Below are 13,842 nucleotides of genomic sequence, written 5' to 3'. Positions count from 1 at the left end.
CAGCTCTAGGATTTACATGTGAAAGGGTTTTAGGCTTACAACTCCAGAATTTACATGTAAAAGGGTCTTGGGCCCTGGAGTAGGGTAAGGTACAGTGATTTAGGTGGGGGTTTGATGTGTTTACGTTAAAACAATGCCTTCCAGAAAGATTCCTCCACACCATGCCTGTGATCTATAAGAGGGTGATGAAAGGTGGCACCTGGTCTGCCAGCCTTTACTTCCCCTATTGAAATGCAATGTGGAAGTCAGGGGGGAGGTGGTCTTAAATGCTTAAGGGTGATTAAGGGTCTCCTTCCTCACTCCTGCTGGCTTCTCCAGGCTCCCTCTCCTCTCCCTTGTCACATGGCACATAAGCTGTGATTTATCCTGAGTTTACAGAGCTCAGGATCCTGTGGTTGATCAGCGTGGAGCCGGGTTTTCAGCCCAGGGCTCTCAAAACTGTCTCATGGCTTTTAGTGCGAAATCCAAATTCCTAAGGTGCCTCCAGGACCTCCGATGATCCCTGTACCTTCATCTGGGGCCCCTGTCCCTTGCCCTCTGTGCTCCAGCATGCCTGTTTTCTCTCCTTCACATATGCCCTTCTTCTTCCGGCCCCAGGGCCTTTGCACATGCCGTCCCTTCTGCCTTGAATGTTGTTGCTTCAGCCTTTCCTTCATCTGGTTAATGTCAATACATCTTTCAAGCCTCAGATTGTTTGTTTTGTTTTTTTTTTTGGGACAGAGTCTGGCTCTGTTGGCCCAGCCTGGAGTGCAGCCTTGAGATCATGACTCACTGTGGCCTCAACCTCCCAGGCTCAAGCGATCCTCCTGCCTCAGCCTCCACCCAAGTAGCTGGGACCACAGGTGTGCACTACCACACACAGCTAATTTTTTGTAGAGATAGGGTTTCATCATGTTGCCCAGGCTGGCTTGAACTCCTGAGCTCAAGTGATCCACCTGCCTTGGCCTCCAAAAGTGCTGGGATTACAGGCATGAGCCACCATACCTGGCTTGTTTTAGAGATGGGGTCTTACTATGTTGCCCAGGTTGGTCTCAAACTCCTGGGCTCAAGAGATCCTCCTACCTTGGCTTCCCAAAGTGCTGGAAGTACAGGCATGAGCCACCGCACCTGGCTTTAGAGGTGAGAGTCTTGCTATGCTGCTCAGGCTGGTCTCGAACTCCTGGGCTCAAGCGATTCTCCTGCCTTGGCCTCCCAAAGTGCTGGGATTACTGGTGTGAGCCACCTTGCCCAGCCCTAAGCCTCAGCTTTCATGTCGCTGCCTCAGAGAAGCCTTCTCAGACCCTCGGACTGGGTCAGGTCCCACGTAAACATTCTCAAGGCCAGCCCCGTCTTCTCCTTACCAGGTGAGACCCCCCTGGCCTTCCCTGGTTCGTAGGCAACTCCCCCATCAGACTGTGAGCTTCATAAAAGCAGGGACAGGGGGGCCTTTTCACAGTGAGCTCCAGGCCCCTGGCTCAGGGTAGGAGTCGTGGATGACAGTTGGAAGGGCGTGCGTGTAACCGCACCTCTGTCCTGCCACTGTGAACGCTGGCCACGGACAAAACACAGCCCCAGGTGACTGGGCCACTCGTCTCATGAGGAGTGACGCTCAATTGGTGTATTTCAGGCCTTTGCCAACCCCGAGGATGCCCTGAGACATGGAGGCCTCCAGTATTGCCGGAGCGACCCCGACGTAGAGCGCTGTCGCAGGCAAGTACTTCGGGCCCCCCGCCTGGCCACACCCCAGCATGGCCTGCCCTTCCAGACTTTCTTCTGCACACAGGGCCAGGGGGTTGGAGGATTCCCAGGGGCTGAGGTTTTCTGTGTTCCTGATCTGCTCTGACTGTTTTACTTTATTCAGTGATTTAATTTCTAATAAACTTTGTAAGACGTGGTCATGACTCACAATTACAAAGTGAGAAGGTATCTTCAGTGAAAATTCAGGCTCCCTCCTACCTCTGACCTCAAGGCACTAGCCAGTTCTACTGTCCAGGGGCAAACCCTCCGGCCAGGGGCCATGCATTTTCCCACAGAGACTTTCTGCATTTACAAACACGTGTGCTGCGCTTTTCCTGCCCTACCCCATAGACTCACCCTTTATCCACTGGTCTGTACTGTGCTATTTACAAAATTATTATTAATATGACAACAGAGATTGTTCTATGTCGGCCCACAGAGGAGCTGCATTCACTGTATTGGTGCTCTGGCATTTATGTTGCACTCTGCTGAATGTATGGCCTGTAACTTCTTTAACCAATTCCCCTCCGATGGGCATTTGGGGTCTTTCTGTGTTATGAACAGAAGACCTTGACATCTCTTTTTTTTTTTTTTCCTTTTTTATTTTTGTGACAGAGTCTTGCTCTGTCGCCCAGGCTGGAGTGCAATGGCTCACCGCGTTCAAGCAATTCTCTTGCCTCAGCCTCCCAAGTAGCTGGGACTACAGGCACGAGCCACCACACCTGCCTAATGTTTGTATTTTTAGTAAAGATGGGTTACACCATGTTGGCCAGGCTGGTCTCAAACTCCTGACCTCAGGTGATCTGTCTGCCTCGGCCTTGCAGAGGGCTGGGATTACAGGCTTGAGACACCATACCCGGTGTCAACACCTTTTTCTTTTCTTTTTTTTTTTTTTTTTTTTTTGAGACGGAGTTTCGATCTTCTTACCCAGGCTGGAGTGCAATGGCACGATCTCGGCTCACCGCAACCTCCGCCTCCTGGGTTCAGGCAATTCTCCTGCCTCAGCCTCCTGAGTAGCTGGGATTACAGGCACGCGCCACCACACCCAGCTAGTTTTTTGTATTTTTAGTAGAGACGAGGTTTCAACATGTTGACCAGGATGGTCTCGATCTTTCGACCTCGTGATCCACCCGCCTAAGCCTCCCAAAGTGCTGGGATTACAGGCTTGAGCCACCGCGCCTGGCTAACACCTCTTTCATTTGTCTTTGTGGTTGTGTGTGAGCAAAACCACAGGGTGCAACAAAATAATAAAATGTATATATATATGCACACACACACACACATACATATATATTTAATTAATTAATTTTTTTTCCTTATGCTTGCCTACAGGAAAATAATTTATTTTTATTTTTATTAAAAAAATTTTTTTTTTTTAAAGACAGAGTTGCACCATGTTGGTCAGGCTGGTCTTGAACTCCCGACCTCAGGTGATCCGCCCGCCTTGGCCTCCAAAGTGCCTGGATTACAGGCGTGAGCCACCGTGCCCGGCCTATTTATTTTTTGAGACGGGGTTTCACCATGTTGGTCAGGATGGTCTCGATCTCTTGACCTCGTGATCCACCCGCCTCGGCCTCCCAAAGTGCTGGGATTACAGGCGTGAGCCACCGCTCACAGTTCTAGTCACAGTTCACACTTGCATCTCTCTCCTCTTTGTTTTCTGAATCTAAATATTTTTCATAAATTAGGCATGCATTAGGTACACCCAATTTGGAGTTCTGATTTTCTTTTAACATTTCACAAACACTTTCCATGTTGGTATATGTTAGTCAAAAAATGGTTCTTGGCCAGATGCGGTGGCTCCTGCCTGTAATCCCAGACGTTGGGAGGCCGAGGTGGGCAGATCACTGAGGTCAGGAGTTCGAGACCAGCCTGACCAACATGGCAAAACCCTGTCTCTACTAAAAATACAGAATTTAGCCAGGCATGTGGCACATGAATGTAGTCCCAGCTACTTGGGAGGCTGTGGCAGGAGAATCGCTTGAACCCGGGAGGCAGAGGTTGCAGTCAGCCAAGATCACACTACTGTACTCCAGGCTGGGGAATACAGTGAGACTCCATCTCAAAAAAAAAAAAAAAAAATTCTTAAAAAAACTGGCTTTGTAAAAAAAAAAAATCCCATCAGAGACTAAATGTTAATTTCACATAATCACACTCAATATTAAAATTTTTCGGCAGTTTCTGCTCTGCCGTTTTTCACCAGTGAACTGGAGAGTGAGGTTGGGGGTCATCAGAGGAGCTTGAAGGGGAAGTGGGGAGGATGGGGAGCTGGATGGGCTGAGGCTGGAGACAAATGGTTGCACAGGTCTCAACACATTCCCCAGCGTCACAGGCGGAAATGGGTGGGGCACTGTCATTTAAATAATATAAATGTCTTTCACTTGAAAGAAAGTCTGTGGGTTTTTTTCTTATGTTTTTCTTGGCCATTGACAATAATATGCATACTTGTGGTTTTTAAAAAAATTACAGACATGTGTCATGTAGGAAGTGAAATTCCTTGCTATTTCACCCTTTCAAATCATTCATATGAGATCTGTTTGTCCTTTAATGAGCACCTACTATGTTCAAGACACTCTGTTAAACACTAGCTGTACTTGCATGAACAAAAGTCCTCTCCATACGTGACTCCCATTGGTGACTCTTGTTGGCTTGTCTCATCCCTCCTGGACAGTGGAGAAGGACGGGATGAGCTGTCCAGGCAGCAAGCAGCCAGGACGGTGGGTCACCCAGGGCCAGCTCACAGCAGCCACCACCAGGATGTGTTTTGGCTCCTCCAGTAGCCAAGCTTTCATGTGGCATAGGAGCGGTCAAGTGGCCTCACAGACACTTGGTTTATTTTTACTGGCTGGGAGAGACAATAGACCCGGGACGTGCCAAGATATTTCCAACCAACCAATCATCCTTTTTCTTTTTTGGGACAGAGTTTTGCTTTTGTTGCCCAGGCTGGAGTGCAATGGCACGATCTCGGCTCACTGCAACTTCCTCCTCCCGGGTGTGAGCGATTCTCCTGCCTCAGCCTCCCGAGCAGCTGGGATTACAGGCGCCTGCCACCACACTCAGCTAAATTTTGTATTTTTAGTAGAGACGGGGTTTTACCATCTTGGCCAGACTGGTCTTGAACTCCTGACCTCAGGTGATCCACCTGCCTCGACCTTCCAAAATGCTGGGATTACAGGTGTGAACCATTGCGCCCAGCCCAAAATAACCCATCATCGGTCGTACTGGGGCTTAAATGGTTGAAATTCAACTCAGCACTTTGTGAGTGCCTTTTGTCTAATAATACTTCATAGCCATTTGGTGAGGATTTATTGGAGGCTGGCCGTACACTGGGCCCGTGCCAGATCTAGGGAGTGCCTGGGTCCCCTGGGCCCCTCATCTGCCACCTGATTCCACAGAACATCACAGAAACTCGAGAGTGCAGAACTAAGAGAATTCTATATCCTGTGTCTGCTACGGGAGAACAGGCTGGAACCCGAAGGAGAGACCACCTGGAAGCAAAAGTGGGTTAAATATTAGACCAGGGTTTATGGTGTGATTCGAGTCACCTTCTGTCAAATAGGAAAGCACTCGAGACTTGGTTCTTGGGCATAAATCTGCCTTGCAGGTTAGCACATGCTAGAGTCCAAGAGTGAGCCCAGCTCTGGGAGAAGCCAGGGACCAGCCGCCTTTTCAGGATACCTCTCCAGAGTTCCTGGCAACGTGCGTTTTGGCCAAAACCTGAGGTTGTGTGTATGGAACGACATGGAGGGGGTTATCTTGCGGTCCCAAAGAAGGGAGGCAGACACGTGACCTAAGCCGGAGTATCTCTGTTTGGAATGGATAGACTTCAACTGAGGGAACTGGTTTGTCAGGAATTTAGGTTCCAAAATGTCAGCCCTAGAAGTCCCTTAGATGTCATCCAGCATATTCATTTGTACATAGTGAACTGCAGGCCCAGAGAGCGAGAGAGACTTGCCCGAGGCCATGGGCTAATGAGCACCACAGCAGAACTGGAGGGTTCCAACCTAACACTCACTTCCCACCATGAAGTGCTTAAAAAAAAGTGTTTTTTTTTTTTTTTGAGATGGAGTTTTGCTCTTGTTGCCCAGGCTGGAGTGCAATGGTGCCATCTTGGCTCACTGCAACCTCCACCTCCTGGGTTCAAGCAGTTCTCTAGCCTCAGCCTCCTGAGGAGCTGGGATTACAGGTGCCCGCCACCACACCTGGCTCATTTTTATATTTTTAGTAGAGACGGGGTTTCACCACGTTGGTCAGGCTGGTCTCGAACTCCTGACCTCAGGTGATCCGCCTGCCTCAGCCTGCCAAAGTGTTGGGATTACAGGCATGAGCCACTGCACCCGGCCTTTTTTAATTAATTAATTTATTTATTTATTTATTTTTGAGACAGGATCTTTCTCTGTCGCCCAGGCTGGAGTACAGTGGTGGAATCCTGGCTCAATGATGCTGTGACCTGGGCTCAAACGATCTTCTCACTTCAGCCTCCTGAGTAGCCAGGACCACAGGCACATGCCACCATGACTGGCTAATTTTTAAATTTTTCTTACTGTAGAGATGAGATTTTTGTTCTGTTGCTCAGGCTGACTCCAAACTCCAGGGCTCAAGTGATCCTCCCATCTCAGCCTGGGATGACAGGTGTGCACCACTACACGCAGCCCATAAAGCCCTTTTTATTCATTTGGCCTGGGCATCTGAGGGCAGTCAGGAAGTCTGGCAGAGCCAAGAAGGTAAAGAGAGCTTTAGCGACGGTGTCCAGGACAGGGCTCATGATGGCGATGGAGGAGATGGTGGCTCCACTAAAATCTCCCTACTCAGCCGAGCATAGTGGCTCATGCCTGTAATCCCTGCACTTTGGGAGGCTGAGGTGGGCAGATCACTTGAGGTCAGGAGTTTGAGACCAGCCTGGCCAACATGGCAAAAACTCATCTCTACTAAAAAATACGAAAATTAGCCGGATGTGATGGCACTTGCCTGTAATCCCAGCTCCTTGGGAGGCTGAGGCAGGGGAATCACTTGAACCTGGGAGGCGGAGGTTGCAGTGAGCCAAGACAGCACATTGCACTCCAGCCTGGGCAACAAAAGTGAAACTCCATCTCTCTTTTTTTTTTTTTGAGACGGAGTTTCGCTCTTGTTATCCAGGCTGGAGTGTAATGGCGCAATCTCGGCTCACCGCAGCCTCCGCCTCCTGGGTTCAGGCAATTCTCCTGCCTCAGCCTCCTGAGTAGCTGGGGTTACAGGCACGCACCACCATGCCCAGCTAATTTTTTGTATTTTTAGTAGAGACGGGGTTTCCCCATGTTGACCAGGATGGTCTCGATCTCTTGACCTCATGATCCACCCGCCTCAGCCTCCCAAAGTGCTGGGATTACAGGCTTGAGCCACCGCGCCTGGCCCGAAATTCCATCTCTTGAACCCAGGAGGTGGAGGTTGCAGTGAGCCAAGATCATACCATTGTACCCTAGCCTGGGTGACAGAGATTCTGTCTCCAAAAAAACAAGCAAAAACGATTTCCCTATCCAGTGTCCAGGAGTATTGTAAGTGCTTTCCAGAGATCCACTCACTTGGCACTCTGAGAACCCTGGCACTCTTGGCCCTGCTCCTGAGGCTGCCCTCTCCGAGAAGGCGATGTCACTGTTTTGTATACCTGCCTTTGAAATGAAGCAAGTACTGCATTGTGTCAACCCTGAGACAATTCAAGGAAATTGCTACCGTGGGTGCCGGCAGGGCGCGGGGGAGAGTAGAGGAGACCGTGCAGAGCAGCCAGCAGCTGTCCCCGTCCTGGACGTCTGGGGGTCACTGTCCTCACCGCTGTCACCGATGCAGTAAAATGCAGCTGGTGTGGAAGAGTCTGGAGGGTGAGGCAGGCCTGATGCTGCAGCAGACGCTACAAGTCCGGTCTAGTAGGAATCTGCTTTGGGTGGCTTTCACCTTAAAAAAAGTGGTTATTATTTGAATGATGCATTTCACCCAAGCATGTCTGTGGTACGTGCCTGCCTCCATGTCTCTCGGTTTGGAGCCTGGAGGTGGGAGGAGGGTGGCGAGCTTCCTTCCATCATGCCCGATGTCTCCATTGCTCCCTGGCCCCAGCACCCCTGCGGCCTCGGAGGGGCCCCACTGTGGTTTGGGACAGACCAGACGAGGGAGGGAGGGCTGGGCCAGCCTCAGGGGCTCAGAGTCAGAGCTCCTGACCACCTCTCCTACCACGCTGGTGACCTCTCTCTGGATCGCTGCCCAGTGGCTGGAAATAGAAGGGGGGGGGCTCAGTCCCCACTACACGGTTTCTGCAAGGCCTGCTCCTCCCCAGCTGGCAGGAGACACGCCCCGCAGAGCGGGACCCACGTCTGCCACGAACTTCCCCACTGCTTGTTCCCCAGCTTTGCCCTTCACCCACTCTTCAGGGTTTGGCTGTGTCTGTGAACTGCCTGTCCTGTGATTCTCTTAACCGCTTCCTAAACATTGACGTACTCTTAAAATATCAACACATACTTTAAGGCATAGCCGGGGGAATGGGTTGCACACGCTAGCCGTGCTTTTCCTGAAACTTTCAAGTAAACATTACAAAATTCCTCATCCAGGTGGCACTCTCTTATGAATCACTGTGACAGGCAGACCTCATTTTGGGACATAATCGAAAACGGGTTTTCCAAAGGCGTCCCTCTAATCAGCGTGCAGGGGGATTTGGGCACCCACAGCTTCAGTTCCAGAGGATGGAGTGATTTTTTTTTTTTAGACAGAGACTCACTCTGTTGCTCAGGCTGGAGTGCAGTGGCATGGTCTTGGCTCACTGCAACCTCCACCTCCCAGGTTCAAACGATTCCCTGCCTCAGCCTCCCGAGTAGCTGGGATTATAAGCACACACCACCACGTCCGGCTAATTTTTTTTCCTGTACTTTTAAGTAGAGACGGGGTTTACCCATGTTGCCTAGCTTGGCCTCAAACTCCTGGCCTCAAGTGATCTATCCGCCTTGGCCTCCTAAAGTGCTGGGATTACAGGCGTGAGCCACCATGCCTGGCCAAGGATAGAGTGATTTTGGAGGAACACTAGGCGTTTTTCCTCCTGAGTCCTGATAAGGGGCTCACTTGACTGGGAGGTGGTCCCAGCCTTTGGTTTCTCCCTCTCCTTTCTTTTTGTTTTTTGGAGAGGGAGTTTCTTTTTCTTTTCTTTTCTTTTGTTTTTTTTTAATTTGAAACAAAGTCTCACTTTGTCACCCAGGCTGGAGTGCAGTAGCACGATCTTGGCTTACTGCAACCTCCACCTGCTGTGTTCAAGTGATTCTCCTGCCTCAGCCTCCCAAGTAGCTGGGATTACAGGTGCATGCCACCACTTCCTGCCAATTTTTTTTTTTTTTAGTAGAGATGGGATTTCATCACGTTGGCCAGGCTGGCCTCGAACTCTTGACCTTATGATCCGCCTGCCATGGCCTCCTAAAGTGCTGGAGCATGAGCCACTACACCCTGCACCTGGCCCAGAGGGCGTTTCACTCTTGTTGCCCAGGCTGGAGTGCAATGGTGTGATCTCGACTCACCACAACCTCCACCTCTCAGGTTCAAGCGATTCTCCTGCCTCAGCCTCCTGAGTAGCTGGGACTACAGGCATGCACCCCCACACCCAGCTAATTTTGTATTTTTAGTAGAGACAGGGTTTCTCTATGTTGGTCAGGCTGGTCTCGAACCCCTGATCTCAGGTGATCCACCTACCTTGGCCTCTCAAAGTGCTGGGATTACAGGTGTGAGCCACCGCGCCAAGCTCCTCCCTCTCTTTCCTTCCCTGAGGGCAGTACCCCAGGATCTACCCAGAGCCAGCCTCTCTCTGACGTAGGCAGGCCACGGTGTTCCCTGCCCCTGGGTGACCTGCCCTGCCAGACTTGCTTTTCTTGTTTCTGGGTTGCAAGGTCAGGATCTGACAGAAAAGGAGAAGAAAGGTTCGTGTCAGTCTTAGGCTATGGGGACCCTCATGCCGGGTGCTGTGTCCTGAGTTTGGCCTGAGAAAGATCGAGGCCCTGCTGGGTTTACGGGAGTTTTGTACACTCGGATTGACATCCTCCTCCACTCTCATTCTGCCTCGCTCCCTCTGTGCACCGCCCTGCAGCCACGGGCTCACCTGCTTGCACATTGAACACGCTGTGCTTGCTCCAACCTCAGGACCTTTGCACACACCAGTCTTCCTCCCTGGAAAGTGTTTCCCCTGCAGGGCCAGCTTCTCATCATTCAGGCTCGCGCACAGACGTCTCCTTCCCTGCCCATCCCCGCCCCAGGCACACTGCAGAGCCCCCTACAGTGCTGGGTAAACAAGCACTCCGGGCCCCCTCTCTGCCCACTCCGTGCCCTGCCCGCTTTCTTCCGGTCAGGCCCACACACGGTTTTGCCCTGGTCCAAGACTCCGTCTTGCCAGTGGGAAGGAAGAGGAGGACCGAGCAGTGGGTCCCCACACAGGTGCTGCTAGTCTGGGCCTGACCGGAGGACACGGTGTTATTGGTGAAATGCATTTCAGCGAAGGCCTGGAGCAGGAAGGCCCGGAGAACGCTTCTGTTCCTGCACCTCACGCTTGGGGCCTGTCCCTGGGGGAGGCCATGCCCTGGGCACCGAGTTCCTGTTTATTTGCGCTTCCCATGTGGCAATCAATGGCTTTAGTTGCTCATTCAGTCTCTAGTTTATGGGACTCAACCTCCCCACCTTTCATAAAGGAAGCCAGCCATTAGTGGGAGTCACAGAAAATGTGAAGCAACTCTCGGCAGAAGTGGGTCAGCTTTCCTTGTGGGTCATTTATTTATGGTGGGGTTAGACAGAGCCCTACTCCCCACACCCGCCACACATACGCACATGATTGATTACTTTCAACAAAAAAAAAGAGGCAGGACAGCATGTCGAAAATGAAGAGCTTCACCAGGGGCTGGCCGGCGGGTGGCTCCAGTGAGTGGAAGCGGATCTTGCGATGACTGTCCCTGAAAAGGAGGGGTGGAACTTACATTTAGGGGCAGGAAACAGCCCAGCATTCATGTCAAACGCCCGCTCTTGGGCTCTAGCTTCTACTTGGGAGGGGCCCAGGAACCTGCATTCAGAAGGAGGGTGAGGCCGGGCACCGTGGCTCACGCCTGTAATCCCAGCACTTTGGGAGGTTGAGGCAGGCGGATCATCTGAGGTCGAGAGTTCGAGACCAGCCTCACCAACATGGAGAGGTGAATACTAAATTAGCCAGGAGTGGTGGCGCATGCCTGAAATTTCAGCTATTCGGGAGGCTGAGGCAGGAGAATCGCTTGAACCTGAGAGGTGGAGGTTGCGGTGAGCTGAGATCACGCCATTTGCACTCCAGCCTGGGCAACAAGAGTGAAATTCTGTCTCAAAAAAAAAAAAAAAAAAAAGGAGGGTGACCTCAGGCCTGCCTCAGAGAAGCCCTGCCCTGGAGATAAAGGGCACAAAGTCGAGTCAGAACTTGGTTCAAGTCCCAGCTCCTCCGCTCGCTGCTCTGTAAAGCACTCAGCACCTCTGAGCCCCACTTTTCCTGCCTGGTGTCCAAGGACTAGAGAGGAAGACGGAGGGGAGATTGCGGCAGGAGCGGGGTCCTGGCAAGCCAGGGTAAGAGCTGTGGTGAGGGCATCAGAGGCCAGCAGCCCTCTGTGACTCCCGGGCCATGCTGGGGCCTCTGTCTCAGCTGCTTGCAAGCCTAAGCCTGGAGCTGCTCTTCTTCTGGACTCTGGGGTCGGCATCTCCTTGACCTGGTCATGAATGGATTTGAGAGTCTGGGATGCTTGAAGTGGCCCCCAGTGGGTCAAGGCCTTGCCAGGGCAGAGCACCCCAGCTTCCATGACACTCTCACAAGGGCCCATGTCCCCAAAGCTAACTCCTGGCTAACCACACCCCTGTTGTCTCCCCAGGGCCCACCAGAACGACATGGAGACCATCTACCCCTTCCTTTTCCTGGGCTTCGTCTACACCTTTCTGGGTCCTAACCTTTTTGTCGCCTGGATGCATTTCCTGGTCTTCCTCCTGGGCCGCGTGGTGCACACTGTGGCCTACCTGGGAAAGCTGCGGGCACCCATCCGCTCCGTGACCTACACCCTGGCCCAGCTCCCCTGCGCCTCCATGGCACTGCAGATCCTCTGGGAAGCGGCCCGCCACCTGTGACCAGCAGCAGATGCCTCCTTGGCCACCAGACCATAGGCCAAGAACTGCTGTGGCTGCACCTGGGGACTTGTTCCTTCCAGATTGTGGTGGGCCCTGAGTCCTGGTTTCCTGGCAGCCTGCTGCATGCGGGGGGGTCTCTGGGCCCAGTGGGCCTGTGTGTGAGTGCGCATATGCGTGTGTATGTGTGTCTGTGTGTGTGTTTCTTAGCCCCTTGGATTCTTGCATGAAGTGCTGATGGAAACCATTCCAGGACAGATTGTGAAGATTGATAGAAAATCCTTCGGCTAAAATAACAGAGTATCAAAAACATCACTCCCTCACCCTCCCTAAGAGTGAAAATCGAGAAGGGAGACTCTATTTAAGATTCCCAAATCAAGCGATCATCTGAATCCTGGGTTAAGAATGCAGACTTTTCAGACTCACCCCAGAGATTCTGGCCCAGCCAATCTGGATTTTTTTCCCCCAAGACAGAGTCTTGCTCTGTTGTCCAGGCTGGAGTGAAGTGGTACAATCTCGGTTCACTGCAGCCTCCACCTCCTGAGTTCAAGTGATCCTCCCACCTCAGCCTCCTGAGTAGCTGGGATTACAGGCGGGTGCCACCATGCCCGGCTAATTTCTGCATTTTTAGTAGAGACGGGGTTTCGCCATGTTGGCCAAGTTGGTCTCAAGCTCCTGGCCTCAAGTGATCCACCAGCCTTGGCCTCCCAAAGTGTTGGGATTACAGGTGTGAGCCACCATGCCAGGCTGCCATCTGGAGTTTTAAGAGGCTCCCATGTGAGTCCCTGTGATGGCCGGGCCAGGAGGCCCCTGCCAGTCCTCTGTGGAAGCAAGTTGGGGTCTTGGGGTCCTGCATGGTGGAAGCTTAGTGAGCCAAGGGCAGGGCTGGCTCCTCCGCCCTCTCTGACGCTTCCCTTGGCCTTGGCTTTGGGTGTCTTTGCTGGCTGGAGTCTTCTCTCTGGTTCAGGGGTGGGTTGGAGGGGCCACAGGAAGCTTAGCCTTCTCCCAAGGCTTGAGTCTCTCCAAAGGGCTGTGGGTGGAGGACAGGGAGCTTTGGGTGATGAGCCACTCAAAGGAATTTTCTGGTCCCTTCAGTATCTTCAAGGTTTGGAAACTGCAGATGTCCCCTCAATGGGGAATCCGTGTGTGTGTGTGTGTGTGTGTGTGTGTGTGTGTGTTGCGGAGGGGAGTGGGGGGTGGGGGGGGTGACATGTGTTGTGTTGTGTGTGGTGTGTGTGTGTGTGTGTGTGTTGCAGAGGGGAGTTGGGGGTGGGTGGGGGGGTGACATGTGTTGTGTGTGGTGTGTGTGTGTGTGTTGCGGAGGGGAGTGGGGGGTGGGTGGGGGGGTGACGTGTTGTGTTGTGTGTGGTGTGTGTGTGTGTGTGTGTGTTGCAGAGGGGAGTTGGGGGTGGGGGGGTGACATGTGTTGTGTTGTGTGTGGTGTGTGTGTGTGGTTTCTCCTAGACCCGTGAACTGAGATGTGTGGTTTTTGTTCATTAAATGGAAGTGTCTGTGCAGCTCGGCCCGGCACCTCATCTTGGGTTGCTCGTTCCTGGTGTCCCCTGCTGCCCGAGCTGGCCTGATGCTCCAGCGCGCTGGGCGTGGTGACCGTCTTGGCGCAGACACAAACACCCCTGACTGGGCGTCAATCACACGGCAAACAGCAGTCTCCTGGCCTCCCGGGGGACGGGGAAGGTGGCATCTGGCGAGGGGAGCCGGGAGCACCCGAATCCTGCTCTGGCCAGGTCGCCCCTCCCTGCAGGGCTGCTCAGCCTGCGGGCGGCCACCATCAGCTCCTTCCGAGGCTCCGGGACCAGGGCCAGGCTCCCAAAGCCCCCGTGTGGAGCCCCTGGGCTGCACCCCGAGGCCCCGGCTCCCGCTCCGGGCCGAGAGGGGAAACACTGCCCCCTGGTGGTAAGGGGGGGCGCCTCTGTTTCGGGCCGCAGCCGCCTGCGGGAGAGAAACCAGAAGGGCGCCGTCCAGTATTGAGCGCTTACTGTTTGCTAAGCG

At 52.8% G+C, this 13,842-nt stretch overlaps 1 protein-coding gene across 1 annotated transcript in view; it reads left to right on the top strand.

The window, feature by feature from the left end:
* Positions 1-12,142, top strand: part of PTGES (prostaglandin E synthase) — a 40,263-nt gene extending 28,121 nt beyond the window's left edge. The window contains exons 3-4 of the mRNA XM_003940011.3: positions 1,607-1,689; positions 11,586-12,142. Of these exons, the coding sequence (XP_003940060.1) occupies positions 1,607-1,689; positions 11,586-11,835 (333 nt within the window). The 3' untranslated portion in view covers positions 11,836-12,142. The remainder of the gene's footprint in view (positions 1-1,606; positions 1,690-11,585) is intronic.
* Positions 12,143-13,842: the final 1,700 nt, after the last annotated feature.

Source organism: Saimiri boliviensis, chromosome 2 (genome assembly GCF_048565385.1).
Source record: "Saimiri boliviensis isolate mSaiBol1 chromosome 2, mSaiBol1.pri, whole genome shotgun sequence".
Classification (NCBI taxonomy): Eukaryota; Metazoa; Chordata; class Mammalia; order Primates; family Cebidae; genus Saimiri; species Saimiri boliviensis.
Note: the sequence above shows the minus strand (reverse complement) of the source record. Positions and strands in the feature narration are given on the sequence as shown.